Here is a 27,380-nt window from a genome sequence, read left to right as displayed (position 1 = left end):
GCCGATCCATGTCCATATCAGGGAGGCTGACCGAAGACTTTGAGGAATGCACTGAAGGTGCTGACTGGAGCAGAGGAGATGAGGGAACCTCAGAGACTGGCTCCAAGACTGGGAGCTGGCTCCAAACCAAAGGGACACTCGGTTCCGAGGACTGTGGAACCAATGACCCTGTACCCTCTGATCTCTTTGCCTTTTTGGATTGTTTAGAATCAGAAGATTTTGAAGATTTAGAAGAAGTGCTGGCACCTCCTGGCTACCAACGCCTCACAAAAAGTATGCTGCAGCAATCCCCTATCTATGAGTTTTCTCCTTCTCTCTAAGAGAACCCTAGATGAAAAAGAGTGGCAAATACTGCAGGAGTCTTGGAGGTGTTTAGCCCCCAGACAGTAAACACATTAGACATGTCTGTCCGTGACGGACATTTTCTGTCCACAATCTGGACATTTCTTAAATCCCTATTTGGGGTGAGACTTTTCTCTCTCATCTGACATTTTATAAGAGACACACCACAAAATTAACCTGTAAAGGTTAAATACAGGGCTAACTAAGCCCACAATAAACAATATAGTAAGAACAAGTAAAAATTGTTAAACTAAATAGGGTTAAGAAAGGGCCCAACACTAAGAAAAACAAGCCAACACAGGGCACTATCACTACAATCTAACCTACTTTAAACTATTATTATTTTTTACAAGAAACGCACACACACACACACACACACACACACACACACTAAATATGAATAATCTCTCAAAAAGAGAAGAAAATAGTTTTTTTTTAAACTTGACATTTACCAAAATGGTCCAAGCTAACTGGATCACCGAGATCTCTCTTGCCGCGGCAAACTAGATCTGAGGTAATTCCAGCTGTGCATTGTGGGATAAGGGGCTTGGTCTTGAGTTACTGGCAAACCTTGAGCTTTGCTAGTGGCCGTGTCGGAGCCGAGGATCGGCTCCGAACCCATCAGTGAGAATAAACGGCGAAATTTAACAACTTCACATAATCAGTTCTAGGTCTCTTAGAGGGTGAAGGCTGGTTTCCCCTAATTAAAGTAATAAGGTCTTCAGCCATTCTTATCATTTGTTTTTTAGGCATATGGGCCTGACCATGCGGTTTGGACGTCGGTTTTCTAGGCATGGGTCGAGTTTTAGGCCTTAAAGAAGTAGATGGCATCGGTTTGAAATGCAAGTCAGTAGGTCTGAATACACCCTCAGAAGCCGGTGCCTGCACAGTGGCTCCGGACCCATCCAAGGTAAAGACATCTGCAGGTTCCATAGTCGAAGAAGCATCTCTTGGCATACCGGACTCCGAATGGGTCTCAGTAGAGGCCTGCGAATCTGAAATAGCGGGTATCAGGGACTGCGAAAACACCTCACTGAGTACCGGCGAACTGACGACTAGCTTAACGGAAGCGTCATTGGCAGCTTTGGACCTATGTGGTCTGTCTCTGTCTTTATCTTTACTTTTTTTGGAATGTCGGTTGTAGGATAGCTTACCGAAGCAATTTCTGGATAGTTAAACAGAGTACCACAATAATTTGCTGAAAAAATAAACAGATGATGAATAGTCCGGGGATTGAATAAGGCACAAAACTGACAGCAAGGGACATCGTGGTCTGGGCTTAAGCAAGGAATGCAGTACGAATGTAAATCTTTATGAGGTATTTGCTTTCCACAGGTAATACAATTAACTTTTACTGACATCGGTTAAGAGCAAGAAAAAGGATCCCCAACGAGGTACTTAGCTTTTTTGAAGACTTCGGTTCTGAAACTCAAAAATGAAAATTTCAGGAGTCGGCCGACAGGCACTTGCGAACTGCTTCTGCTTCAGACACTGCGCGACAAGAAAGACTAATGTAATGGCGTCGGCTGCATGTTTTATACCCCTGACGACCTGACGTCATGGAAGAAGAGACAGCGTCCGATGCAGGAATCCAAGACTTTGATATTCAGTCTGGCTGAGGGCTACCTGCAGGCAGATAACCCAAATGTAATGACTGCAACAGTGAAACATGAAGAACATCATTCTGGAGGGACAGTTTCATAACCCAGAGACTGCTCATGCTATGGAATAGACTTCCCATACATGTCAAGCAGAGCCCCTCACTGGCCTTCTTCAAGAGAAATCTTGATGAGTAGATGGGAAATAGAAAATTCACCCCAGGGATCACTCCAGTCGCTTTACTCGACAGAAGCACTGGGAACTAAGGTCGGGTGGCACGATGCCAGGGCAATCCTATGGGTTAGGCTTGTAAAGGCTCCAGGGTCATTAGCCTAGTACACACCTATGAACCTTAATAAAAAGCAAGTCTTAACTCTGTAGTAAAGAACAGGTGTGTGGACAACTCACCCTAACAACAGACATTTGAGCTTGTGAATCACTTCTGTGGGATGACTAATTGTGTTTGGGGAATTAGCAAAAAGACATACAACTGCCCTTCCAGTCTGACCTCCAGAGATTTAGTTACTCCTAGCAAGCCTTTCTCCACCCTTAGCCCAGAACAGTGATCTGACATCACTAAAAGCAGCTTAAGACAATTTTCATTTGTTTCGTTCAAAGCTAACATATGCTGGAGCCACACACTGCCCTGGTGTTCAGTCTGTAAACCTACACTTTGTAAGATAAAGGTCTGTTTTTAACATGTATTCTCAAAAGACCAGACTGCCCAGACAGGGTCACAGTCTAATATGTCATATATTGACTATTACAGCCTCATTGTTTTATTTTATGGATAAGGTGAATGAAAGAGAAAGGAAGAAATGAACAGTGGGGGGAGGGAACCTCCGCTGCAGAATTTATCCCTCTACCCGAACATCTGCTGTTATGGCGAGACTTTCACACAAACATACTGTGTGTATTGTAGAGATCACTGCTGCAATATGAGCATTTGTCCACAAGAAGAGTATTACAAAAGTTATAAGTAATTGTTTCCTTACAAATTCATGTAATGATTTTCATATAACTTGGAACTTTTCTCCCCGGGCCTCCACTGAAAATGGGTCCCAAGCTCAGTGGACTTTCCCAGTCATCAAATGTCAATAAATAAATAAAATCAAACTACAACTGTATTTGTACAGGATAAGAAACACTAGCAAATCTCTTGTACCCAAATCCTGCAAAATGACCCATACAATGAGTCAGCAAATGCATCCAGTTCAGTTTCTTCATTAAAACCAATGAAAATGTGATAATCTTTGAAACTGTAATTTATCTCCAGTGGAAAAGGATTCAGCACAAGTAGGTGTGATTAAACCACATTACTCTGAGACATAAATCCCATCTTTCACGGATACTTCTTAAAGTCTATGAAGAATTACTGTTTTGATCAATCCAAGATACTTTAGGCAGTATGGGGATACGCATGTGGCTACACATTTAAATGACCCATTTATATAGTTAATATGTTTCTCCACCATCATCATCCTGGAGATGAACAACCAAACACTCTTTACTAATTCACACACTTTCTTGAGTACTCGGATGGTAAACACATTCCACTCATCTATTCAAACAAAAAGCTGTGCCAAAAAAAGTATTACATTAGCCTTAAGTAAAAAGGAAATTCCTAGAATCAGGAAATTTAAAAACTGCAAGCTCTAAAGTGTTAAAACAAGTCTAGTATATAACATTCCAAGAAAATGCTTATTTTGATATATCCATACAGTTTGAATTATGAAATGTTACCAGATTCTATAAAAAGGTAAACAGTAGCATTACTGAAAATGTCTGCTTGACTTCCATCACATCAACCAACACAGTGTTTGTACCACTATCAATGTAATACATTTCTCTAGAGTAATAAGAAAACAAACTCCTTTTATATAGTTGCAGTTTTCCTAGTTCATTGCCTTGTATTTTTTAATTTACCTAGATTTTCACGGTCTTGTTAAACTATCATCTCACCCTCTAATCTTGTAACTATATATATCTTTCATCTATTTTTTTTGGAAATACCAACTTAACATCAACTGGAAACAATTTCGGAAAATACATCATTAATGAGTTGTTTACTTACTACTGAGCTTAGATTCAAGATTTTCATTCTGCTCCAGGGTGTTTTTCTCCACATCTTCACCTGGCAGCTCAACACCATTATCTGCTTTAAGTAGCAATAACAATTTCTCAGGGGGGATTTTGTATCCTGCATGTAAAAAAAAAAAAAAGAAAAACATTATTATTACACGGCCCTCTCCTGTAACATGAATTAAGGCAGTACATTAAGTTAGGAAAAACAAAACGAGGGAACATCAGAAAATATATAAAGAATTAGTCTTGGGCATGTATAAAAAATGAAGGAAAAGGTAATGTATAATATTATGTGAAAACAAAACTTATTTACTATAGAAATGTGGAGTAAATGACAGAATTGTGACTGCAAAAAATATGCAAGTAAAGGTTTAAAAAGTTTCACAGCTACTAAGCCATACCCATAGTGAAGAAGGAAACTTACACTGAAGGTTTGAGACTAGAAAAGGGGAAACAAATATAAAGATGACATGCCAAGAAATAACGTATTTGTCATTTCCTGTGTACATGTTTTCCATGTATTAATACATGGAAAACATGTACACAGGAAATGACAAATATGAACAGAAAAACTGGCAATACAGTTGTACAGAATAATATGTGAGAAAGTTGGAGACAACTAAATACCTTGAAATAAGTGAGACAGATAAGTGCTCAGTGCAGGGGAGGATTACTTCTTAACTTGTATCACGACTTCAGTATGGAACAGGTACATATTTTTCAGACATTTAATGGTTTGGAAAGGAGATAAAAGACTAATTTCATTTAATATGATTAATTGGAAATCATCCAATAGCATCACTTGATTGTGACAATAAGACATTAATGAAAACAGCATAGTTAAGATTAAGGGAAGTTATGAATGAAATTACAGAAAAGAGTGTATGTGATTAGCAGGAAAAAGTTGTTATGAATATCTTGGTTATAAATCTGAGACTGATATTACTGACAAATACAAAGAAGTCATTTGACAAATACAAAGAAGTCATTTGATAATGTTGCAAATAAACAACATTAAATATTAAAGAAAGTTATGGTTTGGAACAAGATTACAGGGATTAATTTAATCAATATATGCTCAAAGTATAACTTTTCCTTTGGTATATTAAGAAAAGGAATGAAGAATGGAATAAAAAAGGGATACCTCTGGAGCCCTTTGTTGTTTCGTTGTAAACACAGTAATAAAGAAATTAATGCCTTTGATGCAGTTTACTTAATACGACAAACGAGGAGAATTATTAAGGGATGGGTATAAAAACATGGGACAGAACAACAAAAGGAAAACTAAAAGGATGAAAAGGGATATGATTTTAAATGAGGCTTTTCGAAAAGTAAGAATATGGAAATTAGAGAAACAGACTATAAAAAGTAAAAAGCAATGGCACACAATCATAACGATGTTGTATTTTAAAATGTAGAGCTGGAAAGGTTTGAAAGACACCAGATAAGGGGGGCATGAAGTTAAAAAATGATGGACTGTGCAACTGCAATTTAAATGATACAGAAGCAACTATAGAAAGCATAAAATTAAGTCTTTGTTAGAGTGCAACATCATTAGAGATTTGATTGGCAATAAAGTATTTCAATGTGATATGAATAAGCTTTTGGGGGTCTATGTTAAATGTTTGAACATCCAAAATGTCAAACATTACATGGTCGAGACCAAATGTTCGACATTTGGATGTTCGAACATAAAAAGAAAACACAGAAAAAAACACTAACAGTGTAGGCAGGGGGGGGGGCAAGCCCCCCTGCACCCCCCACACACCCCCTACTTAAATATACCAACTCCAAGACCACACTTCAGTGCAGAAAAGGGGAATTCTCTCTATCTTCACCATACAGTGCCGTTGAAAGTCTATCTTCGAGCACTCAAAATTTCAAACGTTTGGTCTCGACCATGTAATGTTCGAAATTTTGATAGTTCGAAGATTTGATGGGTACCCGCTTTTGGGAATGTACTCAGAATTTAAAATACTGTGCAATGCCTAGTGTTTGTCTGTGTGTATGTATATGTGTCTGTCTGTCTCAAGAGATATTGATTTCACAGTATTACTGGTGCACACACAAAGACACACACACACACACACACACACACACACACACACACACATACATACACACACACAGGCTGCTGTTACTGGCCTGAGTGTGGGATAGGCACACACTAAGCTAGCTGCAACTATATTTTTCAGAAGTGTCCAGTGCTGCCCTGTGCTACTGCTGTTAGTGGTGGGCAGCATGTCTGTGGTGATTTGCCCCTTAGTGGCTGCAGTCATATGCATACAGATTAGTAGCCCACTCATGCTTGGTACCAGTTGCGGATCTGCTCAGAAACTGAAGTACTGTGCCATGGCTGTTGTATATCAGGCTGCTGTGATAATGGGGTGTTAATTCTGCAGAGGTACTGCGACATGTGGCCACTGGAAGTGGTCACTGGTGAGCATGGGAGTGAACAGTCAGCTTACTTATACATGTTTGCCTGGGTGTATAATAGGGTGAGAGCACATATTAAATGCACATTCACTGCTGTTTATGTCATCCAGGGCTCAAGTATATTTTGTGGCATGTGGTCCCTAAACTATGGTCATTAATTATTCACAGTGGCCAGGCAGTTGTTCTTACCACAATTATTGCAGCGGCTACAATACATAACAGAGTCCATTACTAGCCTGCCAGTTTTTCAGGGCACATTTATATCAATCACATAGGTATTAGAGACATCACACAGCTAGGTACAGAAACATGGATAATTGTGTGTGTGTGTGTTGCAGGGATCTCATTGTCTTTAACTGTTGACAGTTTTGTGCCCAAGTGCCACAGGGGGACACGGAGGTATGAACAGTTGTCACTGTTCTACTACAAGCATTAAGGAAGAACACTGTAAGTGAGCCATCTATCGACAAAAAGATAAATTTCCAGGGCACTATCCCAAGCATCCCTACCACCGAGATTATGGATTTCACAGAAATATAGAAAAAATGGTTGCGAGAAGCACACCAGGCAGGCCAAGGAAATATCATTATAAAACTTTAATGAACAAAAATAAAAATAAGAGTTAAGCACTTTCATCCTATATCATCGGACTTCATCAGAACTAACATACCACAGACAACCAGTTTAGAAATGGGAGACCCATTAAAGCACGGGCATGGTGATGTGGTAACCTGCATCTGGAAAGCTGACGAAAGAAAGAAAGGCAGCATTGCGACAGATGAGCATTACACTGAAAAGAACAGTTTGTTTCTATTATTTTAATTACAAATAAAGCTTAGAATTTAAAGTTCTCCTTTTTACCTGCTGGAACTTCCACCCACGGACAACTACAACAGTCAGTTTTGGCCAGTGTGAACTGCTAAACCTTGGACGTTCTCCTAAAGTGTTCTCTCACTGTCCATGTGGTCAATGTGCAATGAATTCAAAGTGAGAATTACTACTGTGCAACTCCACTCAAGCATTCTGCTATGTGTAGTATCTTCACACCAGTCTGCATTCACAGAACTTTTGACCACTACATCTTTGGTACGTGGGCTAGCAACGTTTTCCACTTCTGACATCAAGTAGCCAAGTTGAACTGCTGGCACATGTGGCTATTATCAGCATCATGCACTAGTACAGACAATACTGGTGAAGATCTTGCCTAACAATCTGACAACCATACTATACTGGCACTTAATATGACTAAGATATGCAGCTGCAGGATTTAATGACAATAACAAGGAAAGAGAACCAAACTGTGCAACTTTCAGAAATGAGTTTGATTCCCAAATACCTAGCAGTCTCAGTATCTCAACAAGTCATACACTTACTTTTGGTGTAGAAGGCTGTGGGTTCTATTCCCACACCACGTAATTGGATCCATTTTTCAAATACTCATACTGCAGTGCAGCGGGGGGGGGGGGGGGTCTGCACTCCTAAGTGCACCATTCTTTGGATGAGAAATCAACCGCACTCCCTATCTGCTGAAGTTGGTGGTAACTCAGGTAGATGTAAAAGACTGCATGGCACTTACTGAAAACAGCAGGGGAAGTTTCTTGGTGTCCTGGCCAAAATTTTCCCTAGTTAGTATGATTATTAAATTGGGTCTCCCCTGAAATGAGGCCATTGGCCTAGTGGGACTGGGACTAACCCAGTCAACAAAGTGTAAAAAAAATAATAAAAAAGTTTCACACTGTGCAATTCTAAGCTAGTTACTTAAGGCCGTAGCTCCTTTTCACCTGTAAAATGAGGCCTACACATACAGTAGGTATACCTGTGTTAATAAACATTCACTACCACTCAAATATCCTTTTTATCCTATTCAGGTTCAGGTGTGATCTGGAGTCTGTAACAGTACTGGCAGGGAGTAAGGTAGAGACCCATTCTTGGAAATGATGTCAGTCCATCACGGAAGGGGCATACATACTTAATATATATACAGGCAGTTCAGAAGCTTGCCAAGTTACTTACCACCATGTCTTTTCAGAAGAGGGAATAAATTGGACAGCCCTGGCAAACATTGACATGACCACAGGGGGAATGGACAAATGCCACAGAGATGGCAGTATATTAAAAACTTAAACAAAGGATTACAGCTCCATGAAGAGAGACCAGAGGCTCCTAGTATGTACATCTTTTGAAGAAAGAAGGATGGAAAAGTGATATTAGGAATCTTGGGAAGCACAGATGGCACAGTGGATGTGGTTGTTTCACAAAAAAAGTAAACATTGACAAAACGAACATAGCTGGCATGCAATAAAGAATAGTAATTTAAAATGAGTAAAAAGAAGCATGGTGCAATTTAGGAAGCGTAAATACTCAGTTTAACCTACTGAAAGACATACTGAGGCTGAAAACTGTAGACTGTAAGTATGCAAGGAATGCTCATAAAAAGGAAACAGGGAAGAAGCATCACTGGAGAGAACACAAGTCTACCAAAGACAGATGCTGGCTGCCTCAGGACAATCTAAAGAAATGAGCATTTGTATCCATACACAAAGGTAATAATTTTTAACTAACAATTATGCTTCTGTCTCAGAGTTGCAAGTCAGAGGTTTATTCATGACTTCCAGTTACTGTTTACACAGAGTTAAAGTTCTCCTTCTTGGTTTTCTCCATGTACTGCAGTTTCTGTTCAACTTTCACAAACACACTGGTCGGAATGGATAGAGTTAACTGCCAATATGTATATATTGCATTTATCATTGTCCTTTTGGTTTTGTCCATCAACAAAACAAATATAATATACTGGCATACCATTTTTGTATGATACATTTAATTCAGAGAAATACCCGACTTCCTTAAATGTGATCAGACTTACCTACTGAAACCAAGGTTTCATAGTTCTGAACCATAACCTCCCTGTGAAGGTCCTTGTCTTGTTTTCTTAACAACTTCCATTCTTCCTCTGAAAAAGTGACAGCAACATCCTCAAAGGTCTCTGGAACCTGTAAAGGACATGTAATATGCTTACTCTTTTTATTTATGTTTGTTTGTGACCAAATCCATAGCTTTCTAAGAAAAAAAAATCTAGTGTTTGTTACAAGTAGTGTAGTTACAATGCCACAAGAATAAAAATGGTTATGTAATTACCTAAGTAAATATGGCTCACCCTTCGCCCTAGTGAACTTGGTATTAGCGCCTTTTCAAGAGATGTGAAAGGCACGGGAGCAGCTGTAAGGAACTGTTCTGGATGCTTCTAATATAAATTCAAAAGGAGCAGAGACTTAACAGTCAGTAGTGTGGGGTTAGCTGGACGGCCAAGTATAACAAATCCATTCAATCATTCATCCACCACCCCTTTTCCCCCATTTTTTGGGCTTGGGGTTGGGGTGTCACTTCAATAGTGAGACTCATCTACAGCCGAGGTTCATACTGCCAGGTGACTAGCCCTGCCAAATGTTTTCTTCCACACCATACACTCACAAGCATGCACACATCTACGACCAAGTTTAGTGTGTCCAATCCAACTACTGCAGGTCTTTGGAATGTGGGAGGAAACTGAAACACCTGGAGAAAATCCGTGTGAACACAGGGAGGACATGTAGACTCCACAAACAAAGCACTTTAGCCAAGAATTGAATCAAAAGAACCTCTTGCTGTAAGGCAACAACTCTATATACTTTGTCACTGTGCTGTTCTCAGCAGAGTCTAACAAATGAGTAGAGAAAATACCAAGATGACAGCATTGAATGCAAGCAGGAGAAAAGGAGTACTGCACAGTACTGCGATAGTTTCATCTTTAATTTCTCCAAATCTTTTGGGTTTCTAATACCACGACAGGAATGGACCCCATTCCTAAGTCAAAGTACGATTAAAGTTCATGAAATTAGTATTGTTTCAATCTTTGATGTCAGCCAAAAGTGCTCTTCTCAGCACCCGCAATCTGCCCAGTAATGACTCCTTCTGCAATTTATACAGGGTTACATGGACTGGTAACATACCTAAATACAATTGTAGATTCTTTTTTTATAAGATCCGTTGCACCTACTACTATTGGAACTGACTGGGTATCTTTCTACCACATTGATCTTGTTTCTGCCTGCAAATCCTGATATTTTATGACTCTGTGTCTCTCTGTACACAAGACACTGTAGTCACTGGGTGTAGCGATTTCAATGATCAATACTACTTTTGTCGTCTTTTCTTGGACCACTATATCTGGTTTTCTAGTATCTATCTTTTGAACTGTTGGTAATAGGTGATCTCATGTGATGTAGACTTCATCATTTTCTATGATGCTTTGTGGCTCATGTTTCCAGTGTTTTTCAGTCACTTCAGTACCATAATGTTTGCACAATCCTCAGTGCAACAGTCTTGCCACATTATTATGCCTTTCAGTATACAGTCCTTCTACCATTAGCATGTCACAACCAGCAACAAGGTCTGTGACTGTTTCCAAATCGGTTTTACAAAACCTACATTTGTCTGTTTCTCCTACATGTTCAATGGACTTTGTAAACCACTGTGTACATAGTCCATTATCTTGGGCTGCCAATATTAACCTTTCATCTCTTGATTTGTTCTGCGATAGCAGAGTATCTGCACTGGTGATTCTAAAGTATTCTCATCCACAGGCTTTTTTTTTTTGCACTAAGAGACGGTAACAACTGATGCGACACACCAACCTCAAGTACAGAATGGGAAAAAAGGGGTTGATGATGGTGTATTATACAACTAAGTGTCTGTCAGAATAAAGCAAAGCACAGGGATGAAACCTAAACAGAGATATGAAGTGCATGCTGACCCCACACAGAAGGAATTACAGCCAAAAACTCAGAACCAAGTGGTATTATATGGCAACACACTGCCGATGAACAGTTGCTATCACATGTACCCTGCCCAGACAGCTATAGAAAGTCACAGACAGTACCCAATGCTGATATTATACTGTGATGAAAAGTGAAAAAAAATATCCACAGCTTGCTATTCTTACATGCACAGCAACCCCTCACAGTCATTTTCATCACAGATAATTCCCAGACTCATCAGTTACAGTTAATTTATTGACTGTGCACACCTCAAATATCTGCCTGCATTAAAAGTAGACACAGTAAAATATTCCAGTTAACTTCACACCAATTCACACCACTTCTGTAAAGGCAAAATAATGGCCGTCTAACTTGAGAAAATGCTAGCAGTGTCAGTCACTTTTGTTCACAAACGGCATCCACCGAGAAATTAAAACCAACTTTACTGGCTGCATGCACATCTGATAACAGAATGTAACCAACCACAGCACTTTTATAATCTCCTACACCCACAAGCAAGCACATGCGCAGGAGCAGATATAACCAAAAATTACATTTCAGATGTTTGATTGTGACCAAATGAATGAATGCACAATTAACTGCCACAATACAGTGCAAACCAGTGCACCCCCATCTCACTCTCTCTCTCTCTCTCACACTCACACACACTCACACACACACACACACACACACACACACACACACACACACACACACACACACACACACACACACACACTTCACAACCTCTTAGCTCAAGAGTTGGGGATAATGTTAAAAATTATAGTGGATAAACAAACAAAATCAGGATCAGTTACTGTCTTCATATACTTAGAAACTCGTTCTAATTACAGATTCTGCACTAGCATGCTTTAGGAAGGCTACTGGATCTGAAACTTAAGTGTGTCAACCACCATTTAATGACTGTAATCCTCACTAATTTGTTAGAAAGTCACAAATGTTATGAAAAACAGACCAAATATAATGCAAACAATTTTAGATATTCTGCAAAATGACAGACAAGTAAATGTATCTAAAAACACTTGTATAAATATACTTCAAACATTTCTAGAATAACAGGCTTTGCATTTGCTTGCTTTTTGAAGGCAATTAAAACTGAAGTGTCTATTATTGTTTACTGACTGCAATCCTCATTGATTTGTCATACAAGTAATGGATTTTATACAGACCATATCTAAATATGAGGTAAAAAAAAAATCAGAGAAAATTTCCACAATGAAGAACAATTAAAAGCATGTACCCCCCCAGACACACACACAAATGAGCAGTAGACAGGCGGTCTGCATGTAAAGTAAATAAATAACACGTTCTCATGCTCCTGTGACCAGAGGCAGTCCAAGTAAAAAGAAAGTGTTCTTCGTTGCTTCATGCAGCAGCCCTGGCAGAAGCTTGTTCAGTGATATTTCCAACCCCCTCAACAGGCAACATGCATGTAGGTAGGTGAGATAAGCCTAATGCTGGACTGCAATGCTCTCAACAGGCAACATGCATGTAGATAAGTGAGATAAGCCTAATGCTGGACTGCAACGCCCTCAACAGGCAGCATGCATGTAGATAGGTGAGATGAGCCTAATGCTGGACTGCAACACCCTCCAAGCACCATGCATGTAGGTAGGTGAGATAAGCCTAATGCTGGACTGCAACGCCCTCAACAGGCAACATGCATGTAGGTAGGTGAGATAAGCCTAATGCTGGACTGCAACGCCCTCAACAGGCAACATGCATGTAGGTAGGTGAGATTAGCCTAATGCTGGACTGCAACGCCCTCAACAGGCAGCATGCATGTAGATAGGTGAGATGAGCCTAATGCTGGACTGCAACACCCTCCAAGCACCATGCATGTAGGTAGGTGAGATTAGCCTAATGCTGGACTGCAACGCCCTCAACAGGCAGCATGCATGTAGATAGGTGAGATGAGCCTAATGCTGGACTGCAACACCCTCCAAGCACCATGCATGTAGGTAGGTGAGATAAGCCTAATGCTGGACTGCAACGCCCTCAACAGGCAACATGCATGTAGATAGGTGAGATAAGCTGAATGCTGAACCGCTTTAAAAACAGCCTGGTGAACAGATTAAACTGATTTTATTTTTCTACTGGAACTTCTCTCAACTCCACACATGCATGGAGTTCCGAGCACCCAGACAAAAACAAAGTCAGAATGCTGACTATTGTTTTTAATTTAAAAATAATAGTCGACTTTCTAAATTGCTATAAATTTAATTTGATTTGTCATTTAATGGGGCTACAGCCCTGCAGCCAGTGACTTGAGCCATCCCTACATTCTTTATAGTTAAGTGTTGCAGTACTGAATATTTGGAAGACTTCCAGCACTATCCAGTGTTGAGCAGTTGGACTGTAACAGGAAAGAGGACACTAATCTCTGTAGGATGGCTAAGACAAATCTTGCCTGGTCCAGGAAATGACCCGTAAGTTGTAATACTTTGCAGAGGTGTCTACTGATAACCAAGTTACTGTATCCATAAGATCTTGGGTGGAGACTCCTCTTAGGAAATGTATGATGGCAGCCATGGTCCTTGTAAAATGAGCCTTGACAAAGATAGGCACTTGATTTCCATGGTGCAGGTAACAAAGAGCAATGCAATTAGCAATCCATTTGGAAATGTACTGTTTGTTGACTGGTTTTCCTTATTTTCCACTCGGAAAGCCAACAAAAAGCTGGTCTGAATTCTATTTCTCTTTGTTCTATCGGCTAAATTGTGAGCTAGCTGTGCATATCAAGGGAAATGTAACACCCTCCTCCTTGTTTTGTTCTGAGGGAAAGAAAAGTGGCAGATGAATGGTCTGTTTTACGGAGAGCTCAGTTACTACCTTGGGCACAAAGGGGGGGGTTAATGTAGAAGGAAACATTGTCCTTATAAAATCTAAGAAAGCGTCACACCCTTGACACCCTGTAGCTCAGATCTGTTTAGCCATGATCAACACTACCAGTAAGTGGTTCCCATGACAACATAACAATGAGGGCTGAAGCTGCTGGTTCAAATGGTGGCAAGATTAACTTTTGTACAAAGAAACTGATGTCCCAGAGCAGGGATAACTCTTTTATGGAGGGATCTTGAATGACAGTCCCCCTTGAAGAAATGCGTAATAGGCAGCTGTGGCAAACAAGCAGATATGGCTGAAGTATGTATCTTCATATATGCATAAGTTAAGCCTACATTGAAAAGATCTAACAGATGAGTTAAGGAACAATGACCGCTGTGCTTTGGTTTGGTTCCTGTTCTCTGTCCATGCACTGGTGGAAAAATATTTTCCACAGCTATCTACGACTTTCTGGTGCTGGGCTTTATGTCCTTTTTTAATGCATGTAAAACACCCTTAGAAAACATGTACTTGGTAAGGATAAGTGCTAGACCTTCCACAGTCAGCCTGAAAGTCTTTAGGTTGGGAAGTATGACAGAACATGTGCCACGGCACAGAAAGTTTGCACACTGAGACAGCACCAAGGGGGTTTCTCCTTGGCCAGGCTTAGTAGAAGGGACAACCAGTACTACCTGGGCCAAACGGGTGTTTTTAAGACAATATGTGGTCTCCCCTCCCTAGTCTGATGTTGTAACTTGAGGAAAAGAAGAAAGGTAAGGAAACATTACAGAAACAAAACAGTGTAAGAAACTTCTCTGTGTAGAAGATTTTCAATCCATATATATCTAGTTTATCACTGTATATTAATCGGATCAGATAATGGTAGCAGAAGTAGCGAACTTAAACTCGTCCTAAGTAAAAAAATAAATAAATAAATAAAAAATATATAATTTGAAATATTATACAGAATTACTAAGGATTCAAAAGTAATCCAAGCAGGGTAATCCTTTATTAAGTACACAGACATTCATGGAATTCCATTCATGGAATGTTGAAGGTGTCTGTCACCCAAGCTTCCTTCTGTAGAAATCTAGTACAAAACTTCCTTAGCTATTTGTGTCCTTGAGTTGCAAAAAGGTCTGTTCCCCTCCCCTTGGACCAAATCTAGGAAAACTTCACTTGTTAACGTCCACTCACTGCCATATGATGACGAACCACTTAGTCTGCCTGCCAGGATGTTATCCTGTATGGAAATCTTGAGTCCTGGGCCACATCTCACACCTGGAATGCCAGCCTACAGAGCAAGTAAGACTGTTTCTGGCCTCATGTACCACATGATTGTAGTATTGTTTATTTTGATCAGCAGATGTCCTAACTGCCTTACATGTCTGATGGCCCTGATGGCTAAAATTACTACCATCATCTCTATGTGCCTCTTGCACATCTGCTTGTCCCAACTGCCATCGGCCCTTAGGCTTTCCTGAATAGTCATCCTAGCCAGCATCAAAGACATCTGTTTGCACCTTATTCAGTCTTCATTCTGTAAGGGACTCCTTTACTTACTTGGACATTCTCTGTCCACCGTTCAACTTTGTTCCTTGTGCAAAAATGCAGTAGAATGCTTATCTGTAGGGAGTGCAGATGCTGGCACCACCTATTCCTCAGGTAGCCCTGGAGTGACCTCATGTGAAGCCATTCCAGGGGGAACCATTACAATGCAGGATGCCATGTAACCACAAAAGCTTGAAAATTGCCCTGGTTGAAAGGCTGTGTAATTGGCAATCATTTTGAAGTACTAGAAGAGGAATCTTGTCTGGAGGAAGATAGGCCTTTTGTTTTTCTGAGTCTGGTATAGCTCCCAGGGATGAAAACTATATGGCTGCTGTTAGTCGTGATTTCTGAAGACTTAGGGATAGTCCTCTCCTCTTTAAAGCAGTCCATGGTAATCTGTATGGCTCTCTGAATCTCCCAAAAGCAGGAAGTCTGAACCAGGTATTCATCTACATGCGAGTAGATGTGTATGCTCTTTGTCCTGCAAAACTGAAGAGAGTGTCAAGACAATGGAAGCAGAAGGCATGCAAAAGAGCAAGGAAATAAACTGGAAAGGAGGACTCTTCGGTTGAAAGATCAGGAAACGTAGAGGTATAGGGATATGAGGTAGGCATGTTCCAGCTCTAGTCACCATTAGGATTTCTGGGAGTACCATGGTAAGTCATTTTTGTGAGAAAAATCAGTATTTTGGACTTTATGACTAATATGAATTTATTTAGTCTCTCTGCGGATCCAAGATAGCCTCAAAGGCCCTTCTTTTTGGACTAAGCAAAGTCCAGAGTAAAATCCTGCTCTTCTTTCTCTCCTGGTACCAATTCTATGGACCCCGTGCTAGAAGGCTACCCACCTACAGGGGAAAGAGGTGGCTTTGCTGCTTTGGGACTAAAGGAATACCTAGAAATCCGGGTGTTCATCAAAATTGTAGCTTGTAACCTGATCTTACTACCCCCAACATTCACCTATCCTGAGTGGTTTTCCTATCGATCTGCAAAAAAGTAATACCTTGCTTACCATTTTCATGTGGGACTTCTTCGGCAGAGAAGGAGGTGGAGAATCACAGCTGTTCCCTGTTGGTATCCTGAACCTAAGCAGATCCCCCACCTCCAAGGCTACATCCAGAGTCAGTTTGCCATTTTTTATGTCAATTTGCCCTTTTTGTGGTTTTCCTTTGCTCTCCTTAGGAAGAAAGGGACAGCTTTTACCTGGATAACTTCTAATGCATCTGGGTGGTGGGAAGTGAAAAAGGTATTTGACAGACTGCATAATTTTTCCATTCTCCTTCAACTTTTGAGCAAAGTTTCAGAACTGCCCTTCATTCAACAGAACCCTAAGAAGTTAACATGCTTTGTGAGTGGCTAGCCCCTCAGTCAGACATGTCTCCTGACTGCACACCCTGTAGCAACTGCCCCATATGATGCATACTATATCGCAGCCACTTCAGAGAGTACATGGAAACCTGACCGCTAATGTTGCACAAGTCCAGCATGTCCTTTTTAAGGTGTTTATCTTGTACCCATTCTGCCTTAATTGCTCATGGACAGGACTACTGGAAAATTGCACCCACATTTTTTTTTCAGCATTTTCTACTCATTTTTCTAGATTTTTTCACAAAATCCCATTTTTAAATAATTCATGACACTTTATTTTTACTAAAATGCTGCAATTACTTGCACATTCAAATAGATATAACAAAAGGATAGCAACAGTTTAGCAATATGTGGTATGGAAAACTAGGAGAAGTCATTTTTAAGTGATTTATTCTGCACCAAGTTTCATCATTCATGGTATATGTTAAAGCCTCATCACATGAAAACAGGTAGGTAGAGAAATTTTCAATGACAAGGAAAACTGAACAATAAGTGTGACAAAGGAAGGAAATGTCCCCATTCAAATGGATAAGACAGTGATAAAGTCTTGTTATCTATGGCTGAGCTTCCCTGCTGTTAAAGGCTCCTCTTAAATGTTACTTTAAATAAAAGAATTGGCTTAACTGAATTGGGTGTTTAAAACATTGAATATGTTGCTAGCATGTCAGCATGTCACCTAATTCTATACTTATAAAATGCAAAGAAACACCCAGCAACACTTTTCCTAGTGATCATTTTCATAAAAGTAGTGCTATTATCACAGCTTCTGGTATTTAATGGGTTTTGAATTAAATATTGCTATTAAATTATTATTGTGGGGACGTGACAGTAGTTCACTAACTCATCTACAATTTTATTTTACAGTAAAAGAGGCACATAATTAGGATGCAGTTTCCCAATAATCTGTTCATGATTGAGTGTCTGAATGAAGGCCTATTTTATGTGTGTTGTACTGCTTGTCATGTTTAGAAACTTTGAAGAGGCACTGGGCAAAACCTAGTCCATACTGCATTTAAAGGAAAACACCGCCCAAATGTCAAGTTTTTATTTCCAAAAAGGGGCTTTCCATCCCTGTAATCCAACATGAAACATCACATAAAGAAAAAAACTCATTTAATAATCATCCCACTTATTTTATGCCTGAACTTATTTCGGTTTTCATTTTTTTTCTATGTTTGTCTCATCGTGTGTTACACTATGAAGGCTACTAAGAGTAGCAGAATAATTAGGTTAGGCCACTTATTACAATTACACAGCCATTAAGAAAACAATGGCATTTAAATATACCTTACCAGTCACAGATTGCAGCATTATACCTTAGATGAATGAGTCTGAACAAAAGCAAGGCTTTCACGCTTAGTTTTCAAATACAAATGAACAAGAAAACATGGCTAACATTAAGTTTATTTTTTCCTTATTACAAATTAATTTTCTTTCCCTTTACACTAACCCTGATTGCCAGAAATAAAGGAAGAACATATTTTCATCTTACTCTTCTGATTTTCTGTCAACATTTGACTTGGCAGTTTTTCTACACTGTATTTTCTCTAAGTATATGTTATGCCTTGTATTGCTGAGATAATTTAAAGAGCTGGAGAAGAACCTGTTGCCCTATTAACAGTGAGTAAGAGTCATACGTAAAAAAAAAAAAAACGCATTAGTGTCATCTAGTGGCCCTCCAAGTTTTGTCCCACAGCCTCTCCCCACATGGACACAAGTTCTCCATCCCACTCAACAGTCTGTCCATGATTTTACAGGATACTGCTGTTGTTACCTCTTAGAGGTGAACTGTCCCTCCCAACCCAAGGGCAATTGCAATCTTTGAATAATGCCAGACATTAGAGTTTCATACTGCTTATTATGTAAAAAATAAATAAATAAATAAAATAAAATAAAACCTACACTAATGGATATGTTAGCATAGTGAGTTAAGGTTGCCACTTTCAGTGCCCGGGATCTAAGGTTTAAAAAGTCCCTTCTACTATCAATCTGTTTTACTTTCAAAGACTTATGTAATATTTTAGACATAGCCCTTCAGTCTAGTGGTGGCATAGAGGACTACCTGGTCATGTGTGACTGCTGAGAGTACAGGGTTATAATCTTTTTAAGTGCCTTTAGGGAACACTATATAGAATATCCCTGATGTCTAATGTTCCACTGCCCCACATCTTTCATGCTGCACAACTTTGTTTTATAAATTTTCCAAATGCATTAAGACATGGTGTAAGGAGTTATCTGTGGCGTCCACTATTCCCCACACTGTTGCAGGATTTGCTCATTAGTTTAAGGGAGTGTGAAGGTATGACAACCCCTCCCCACACACTCATTCATGTATGTATACATACATACATACCCACCCACTCATCCACACACAAACAAGCCTCCCCACCCGATCACACTCATGGATACATGGATACACACACACGCGCGTGAACATAATCTACCTCCAACTAATCCCCTCCTTCAACCTCTCTGGCAGACACATACACACAGCCGCACATATAAATACATGCAGAACACAACACTACCTGTCTACTAAACTCCCCTGTGCTTACCTCTAACATAATGGGTTGAACGCAAACGTTTAGCCATGTTCATTAACACAAACTGATGTAATCACCACAGTTGCTTAAATGCCTTATTGCAAGCATTTCCAGGGGGCTACACATAGTTGATTAGCATGCGCCCCTCCCCAGGTAGACCTCATTAGCATTTGAGGCCAGGGGGACAGCCTACCATGGTGCAACACAATGGTAGAGCTGTCTCTGAATTGGAAGTGGTTATAGCAAAGTGTACACCAGCCATCCCCTTCACTGTAAGCTTTCTGAATTTGGTCCTGTACATCTTTTTTCATTTTCATCAAGTAATCATCAAAAATCTACTTTCGTGATCTTACAGTTTTGGCATTGTGCCCAGAAAGATGATTTTGTTTAACTAGACAAAACAATGTGGAATGGAATTCCACCACAACACTATCTCACGAACCATGGAGGTCCTAAGAGGTGCATGCTGTGAACCAAAAACACCATACATTTGATTAGAAGTCGAGGCTTTTGTGTAGTTGTATTCAAGACAGGCTTGAACTGGATAGCAAGGTGTATTCATTCAAAGTGAAAGTAGTTTCAAATAAGAACAGCTTCAAACACATGCATCTTTTACAGTACAAGAGTTATGATCTGGAATTTAAAATTAATGTTGCCCAAGGGGGCAAACACAGAATGCATTCAACCTGCTGAAGAAAACTTCCACCTAGATGAGAAACCCGATAAGGAATGGAGGAAACAATTACCTAAGCTTTTGGATAAATTCTCATAAGAAATGAGATCAAAAACAAAGGAGGTGATAGATGGCATCCTAAAATTTCCATTTGTTAAACTACACTAGTGACATAGTCTGTACCTTTACTCAATGAAAACACTGAGACAGTTCTGCTGTTACGACATTCATTTACTGCACACGAGGTTTACATCTAGCTTAACAATGAAAGGTATATACATCAAAAATGTACTTTAGCTTACAGCATCAGGTCTGCAAGAATAGAATAATCAAAGTCTCTGATACAAAATAAAAAGTCCCAATCTTTATAGTGTCTTTTTTGCCTGCATCAGCAGTTTAGAGAATTTGCCAGAATAATAAGTCTTTCCTTTGAAGCTGGTCTGCTGAAAGTTTGTTTTTCATATTTTAAACATTCTGTTTCTAAAGAATAACTCTTTTCATCCTGGGTTTAATTTGCGTATCATGTTGACGAGACAAAGCTACATACAAGAGTTCATCTTGACCTGTTTGTGGATAATAATTTTCACAAACTGCATAGTTTATAAGAAATGAAATATTTTACTTCTGATTCTTGTTAACAATTAATGCCAAGCTATACAGTTTTGCCAAGTTAGGTAACAGAGTTTAGATTGAGTGCACTCTACACACTGAAATGTAGAACATTTATTTTACATTTTCAGAAAAATCTACAGACATCCACTTTAACCTGTTCTTTACTCTCACAATTTCCACTTTTTATTTAAAAAGTGGAAAATGACTATTCATTTTCAATTTTTTCTTCAAGTGTACACATTGAAACCTTCTTCAGTTTATTCAGGTTAACCATCATGATTTGCTGAACTATAATTTTTTGCAAATGACAACTTGTGTAACAATTCCAGATAGTTAATATGACTATAATGCCTAACACTACTGATACAGGATGCATCAACCAATTTAACAGATTTTTTCCTGATTTTGAAAAACCAGTAAATATATCCCACCAATTGTGAGCAATGTCTTTTTTTGGTCTTTTCAGCCAAACTAAGTAGTTTACCTTTTGCAATGATGCTTAATACCTCATAATACAGAATACTTTTATTTCTTTTTTCCAAATACTCTCTGAGAATTTTAGTATTGCTCATTATGTTTTTTAAATTATCCAAGGATACAGATATATTGGGAAGCTGCATTAAGTCATAATTCCAGTTCTTGGAAATATTTACTTCTATGGGTTCAATAAACACATAGCTCTTATTATTCCATGTAAGGAAATCAACATGTGATAAACATCCTACAAAAGGTAATTTTTAATTATGACATACGTCTTTATCTGTAACCAGACAAATATACAGCGGAGCCACTTCTATAAACATTTGAAAAGAAGAAGCATAATAGTCCATTTACACAAATTAAAAGAATGCTGCAGTAAGCATAGTTCATTGACAGGCGAGTGCTGTCCACAAATTAGTCCATTTTGAGTCTGTGTACAATACTCAATTGTATGTGTGTTTCCTCTCATATCTATACATTTACCTTCAAATTGTGGCAACCAATACTCATAACCTTCTGGTATGAGAAATATCATAGGTAACACAGTAAATTGACACATATCAGTAACATTATAATGCATAAACTTTCCTGTACAATATTGTGGAGTACAGTATGTTACTTCAGTAAATAACCTAATCCAGTCGGTATCAGGTAACCATTTGTTAAACAATTGCCGCCAGACATTTTCATTTTGTAACATAAGTTCAGTTTGTACTCTATTTTTCTGAATATCCACATACAAAGATAGCATAGTACATTTTGTCCAGTTTACAAAAATTGTCATGTTACCATCACATTTCAACTGATGCAACTGCATAGCATCATAATTGTCTAAAAATCGCTGCTGATAATTCATATTGTGCAGGTGTGTCTTCCATATTTCTGGATTTCAAGATGCTTGTAAATATACAATCGGAGAGATATCTTCCCCCACTACTTTTAATTGATTAGTCAGAATTTCAACGTCAGCTGCATTAATAGCTCTCATGCCTGTACTTAGGCTTCCTAGCAGAGTATTATACATGCCCTTTTATATCGGCACCTGGCTGTGTCTGGGACTGTGATGTTAAAATGTACTACAACCTTTTGATACTGTCTGCCTACCTTTTTACAGGTAGAAGGGATTTTAACCAAATGGTCTGTATGAACAGAGGTAGGTTTACTGTTAATACTGATAGAGCATATCCAATGTATGCGGCCTGTAATGACTGTGACATTAGTACATATTACAGAAACTCCAGTAGTAAAATTTAGTTATATTTTTGTATTATTGGGAGGAATACTAATTCCCTGTATATTATGATTACCACACTTCTTCACATAGGTGAAGATTAGCCGTTGTATTGCTGGTGCATATTTTTTTTTTATTTTTTCCTTTTCCCAAATAAAATATAGGAAATTGACAACATTTAATAGAAACTTTGGAATCAAATTTAAGGGTTACCTAGGACTATTTGGTTGAATATAATGATGATCCTCGACCGTGGACCAAAAGGTAACATTGCTGGAAATTCTTATTTACCCGAAGATACAAGTAGCATTATATGGACAAATAAAATTGTCCTGCTGTCTTTGTTCATGAAAATGATTTACAATCCAACCTAGCTCTACAGTATTATTGTCATTGTTTATTTTTTAAACTTGTATTTTTTTGTTTGACACCCTACCCCAAGGGATCCAATGAGTACAATCAGTACAATAACAAACAGAATCTTCATTATGTACAATAATATAACCTTTCCACGTAAGTGGTATTAATCTGAAAAGTTGTTTTGATAGATGCTTTTTTAACTGTTTTAGACTTGGCATTTGGCATGAGTCTAGAAAAAAAAAAAACATGAAGTCACTTAATGACTTAACTGATCTCTATGAACAAGAATTATGTTGCTCTTTTTCTTGTCTTTAACTCTGTACACTAGTGGTCCTAACTGAGCAATTACTTTAAAAGGCCCTTGCCAATTACTATTCTACGCGTCCATCAGGAACGTCTTGACCAATACCTGTGTCCCATAGGGAAGATTTTTTTTTTGGTATAACAGGATTGTTTTACCCAATTTATGCCTTTATTCAAGCAGGCTTTCTTAAGGCGTTCCTTAAGAGTCCTGTTCATTCTCTCAACTATCCCATTAGACTGGGGATGGTAAGGAACATTAAATCGTTGCTGGATACCAAGCAAATCACACAAAGCTTTTATCAGTTTACTGACAAATTGTGGCCCATTATCGGATTCGATAACTTGTGGCCATTCCCAATGGCAAAAAATGTTTTTTCATAAGGCTTCTGCTGTAGCCTTAGCTGTCATTCTTTTTGTACGAATTGCTTTTACCCATTTTGAAAAAAACATCAACTACCACTAGAAGATACTTGTACCCACCTTTAGCTGGGGGTAATGGACCTGCAAAGTCAATCTGGATGGCATACCAAGGTCCATCCGCTGGAGTTACCCTTAGTAACTGTGTTTTTTTTAATTGAGCATTAACCAGCAAACATATTAAGCATTCAGCATGCACTAAATCACAGATTTTCTTTAACTGTGGATGTCAGTACTTGTTTTTTACAATGGGCCATAACTTTTGTGTACCCAAATGTCCCATTACCTGATGATTAAACTTCACTAACTGTTGTGCCTGTTGGAACAGTATATAAGGAAGACTAGAACCGTCTTCAAAACATTTTGCATAATATTGCCCTGGACTTGTAGAGAACATTTTTCTAACTCTTCATGCAGTCCAAACTTAGTTTGGATCTGCAGCAAATCATGTTGCAAATTCTGAACTGAAAATGTCTGTATGGCATGTACTGCTATGGCTTTATCTGGTACACTAGAAAGGTGTTCTGTAGGATACAATTGCATTTCTTCCTTTGTTGCCTTTTTTGCCATCTGATCTGCATAATTATTTAACTGAAAAATCTTATTTGTAGCTTTTTGATGATCTTTTATCTTTAAGATACTGTAGCAACCCAGAAGGGACGGACTACAAACCAAATTCCAAATAGTCTGTAACACAGAAGCATGCTTGAGTGGTTTCCCCATGTTATCAACAAACCATCTCCTTGCCCATGTAGACATATGCAGCCACATAATTAAACTACGTATGCACTGTCTGAAAAAATATTGACAGGTGGAAAACACTTTAACACAAAGAACTGCTTCCAGTTCAGCTCGCTGAGCAGACATGTGTCCTGGTAACTGAATCAGTCGGCTGTCCCATAGAAGGGTTTTCTGGTACTATTGCAAATCCAGTCCAGTATTGTCCATTGTCCCAAAATCGAGCACCGTCAACAAAGACGGATGGCCTGTCTTCCTGAAAATCAGGAGACAGAATGGGCTTTTCTGGATTTGAAATGTGCCTAATGCATTCGTGTTTTTTTCCTTCATATCCCAGGAAGTTAGATAATACTTATCTCCTGCCTTTATTGTAACTTGCTTGACACTAAATAATGCCAACCATTTTGCAAACACTGCTTGACTGACGTCATCAATCAGTTTATTTAGCTGAGTCTCATTTACCAAAGCCTGTATGGCATAATGCAGTGTCTGTACTATAATGTCTTTAGATAAAGCTGTTAGGTATTCAGTTTGTTTTAAACCCCAATAAATTGCCAGAAGTTGCTGAATGCATGGGTGACATCCCCTCTCAACATGTGTCATTTTCCTACTGAAAAATGTAATGGAATGTAAAGTCTTTTTCATTCTAGAATCAGAGCGCTGACGCCACTACCGTAAAAGCACAACAGAGTGTGTGTTTGCTGCCTGTAACACAAAGGGACATGTTAGACTTGGAGCTAATAATTCTGCACCCTTGGCTAATGCTGCCTTTAAATCACAAAAAGCCAAATCTTCCTTTGGTCCCCACTCCAGAAAGGGTAATTCTTTCTGACTAGAAAGCAAGTCATACAGAGAGCTGCCATGCTGGCATAATCCTCTATAAATTTCCGATTGTAATTCATGATACCCAGAAATTTGTGCAAATCCGGAATGGTAACCAGTTTATCCATTTGCAAGTTTCCATGCACCATCTCTGAACATGGAGTACACCCAGAAGGATGTAAAATAGTACCTAGAAATTTTACTTCAGATGACATGAATTGTACCGTTTCACTTTTAACCTTAAACCCTGCCTCCTGCAGTGTTTGAAGGACCTGTGTCACTTTAGCTAAATGCTGTTCTTTTGTTTTAGACTGTATTAGTATATCATCAATGTAATGCAAAACAGAATCATCAGATTCTAGACCTTGTAGTATTTGTCCAATTATTTGGTGAAGTATAACCGGACTGTTTTGAAATCCCTGCGGTAACTGCGTCATGACATACTGTTTATTTTGAAATGTAAAGGCAAACCTTTGCCAATCTTTTTCCTGCAGTGGTACTGCAAAGAAACCATTAGATAAGTCTATGACCGTAAACCACTGACTTTGTGGTTTTATTCTTGCTGCTTGCTCTGGGACCCCTGGAATTATATGAGCCCCTGGAGTAGTGAATTGGTTCACTTTTCGTAAATCAATAACCAATCGGCAAGTGCCATCTTTCTTTTTAATTGGCCATATGGGTGAATTTGTAGGGCTATCTTCCTTTTGAATTATTCCCACATTAAGCCATCGTTGTATACAATTTTGCATGTCTGTCTCTGCTTCCTTTGGGATCTGATACTGTTTTTGAAACAGTGGAATAAAATTTTCATCACTACCTACCAAAACTGCTTCCTGTAGCTTCCAGCAGTCTGTGGGCCCTTGAGACCACAATGTAGGGAACTGTTGTTTTACCTTTAACCATACTTCATTTTTAGTAGGGCTGACAGTACGGCCCTTTTTAGAACTGTTTGATACATGTATTGTCTCAATTATACGTAACATGGGACCTTGTCCTTGCCATAAAATACCATTGGGAAGGTCTATGACAATTTCCATTTTGGACAATATATCCATTCCCAAGATTATGGAGGTGCAAGAATTATGTATCAAAAATATCCCTTTTACTGGTTCCCCTTGATGGGAGAATTGTACTTGTACAGGTTTACTACCTACGGCTAGACACCCAGAACAATGAAAACCTGAAATACATGTATGTTTTGACAAGTCAGGAGGCAAATGCCTACCTGTCACTGAGACGGCTGCTCCTGTATTTAGAAGAACATCTTCCCACAGGTTCCCCTCTACCCAAATGTTAATAAGTGGTTGCCCATCTTTTTTTCTGAAGTTAAGTCAAGAAAGAGACTTGGGTAGGGGGTCACACCCCTATAGTAGATCTACTTCCCACCCCGAATCATTGGTGGTATTGGACTGCAAATGACATAATTGCAGTGTTTCCTCAACCTCTTCACAGTCAACATAAGAAGATCAATTAAGTTCATGATGCCAGACTATTTGCTGCAGATAATTAGGATTTGCTGATAATTAGGATTTACTGGACCATCAGGAACAAAGTCAGGAGGGACAGTTGTTTCTTATGTGCTAACAGTATTACCTTGTACACTGACACTAGGTGTCACACCATCCGTTTGCTGTACTGGGAATACTGACTTTTGAGTCTTTGTGGTATATAGGGGTTGCTGCTGTAGTCCCCTATTACCCTCTGTCACATATTGCTGTGAAGTGTACTGCTGTGTTTGTACTTCTGGCGGAATTACCTGCTGCTGTTGTGGTACACGTGGCTTATCAAAATGTTTTACGGTAAGAAACTTAGCCTTTGCCTCTTGTTCCTGGCTCCATCTATGATAATATTTACAATAAATTTTAGTATGACCTACCTGTTTACAGGAATAACAAATAGGCTGTCTCTTTTGAGGACCCTCTATAGATTGAGTAACTTGAGAATTTAACTGAGTGACTGGGGGAGCTGATACTGCTCATTGTTGCCCCTGTATAACTTGCCCTTGACGTGGTTTTCCTGCTACCTGCTGTGGGACTTTCTGTCCCTGATTAATCCATCTCCCACTCCCTTTTCCCCTTACTTTACTAACAACGGGTGCAGAACAGGGCGTGTAAATTTTTTGCTTATGAATAGCATTATTTTTACACATAATATGTGCTTGCAGCAATTTATCTACTAACTTTG

At 39.0% G+C, this 27,380-nt stretch overlaps 1 protein-coding gene across 1 annotated transcript in view; it reads right to left on the bottom strand.

The window, feature by feature from the left end:
• LOC122814470 (zinc finger protein 436-like) overlaps nt 1-26,233 on the bottom strand; it is a 75,538-nt gene extending 49,305 nt beyond the window's left edge. The window contains exons 1-4 of the mRNA XM_044087050.1: nt 25,598-26,233; nt 9,617-9,703; nt 9,326-9,452; nt 4,016-4,141 (exon numbers count right to left, since the gene is read on the bottom strand). Coding sequence (XP_043942985.1) covers nt 4,016-4,141; nt 9,326-9,452; nt 9,617-9,703; nt 25,598-26,233 — 976 coding nt within the window. The remainder of the gene's footprint in view (nt 1-4,015; nt 4,142-9,325; nt 9,453-9,616; nt 9,704-25,597) is intronic.
• Nucleotides 26,234-27,380: the final 1,147 nt, after the last annotated feature.

The sequence above is a fragment of the Protopterus annectens genome, chromosome 10.part0, assembly GCF_019279795.1.
Source record: "Protopterus annectens isolate FY-2018-M chromosome 10.part0, PAN1.0, whole genome shotgun sequence".
Taxonomy (NCBI): domain Eukaryota; kingdom Metazoa; phylum Chordata; order Ceratodontiformes; family Protopteridae; genus Protopterus; species Protopterus annectens.
This window is presented reverse-complemented; position numbering and strand designations above follow the sequence as displayed.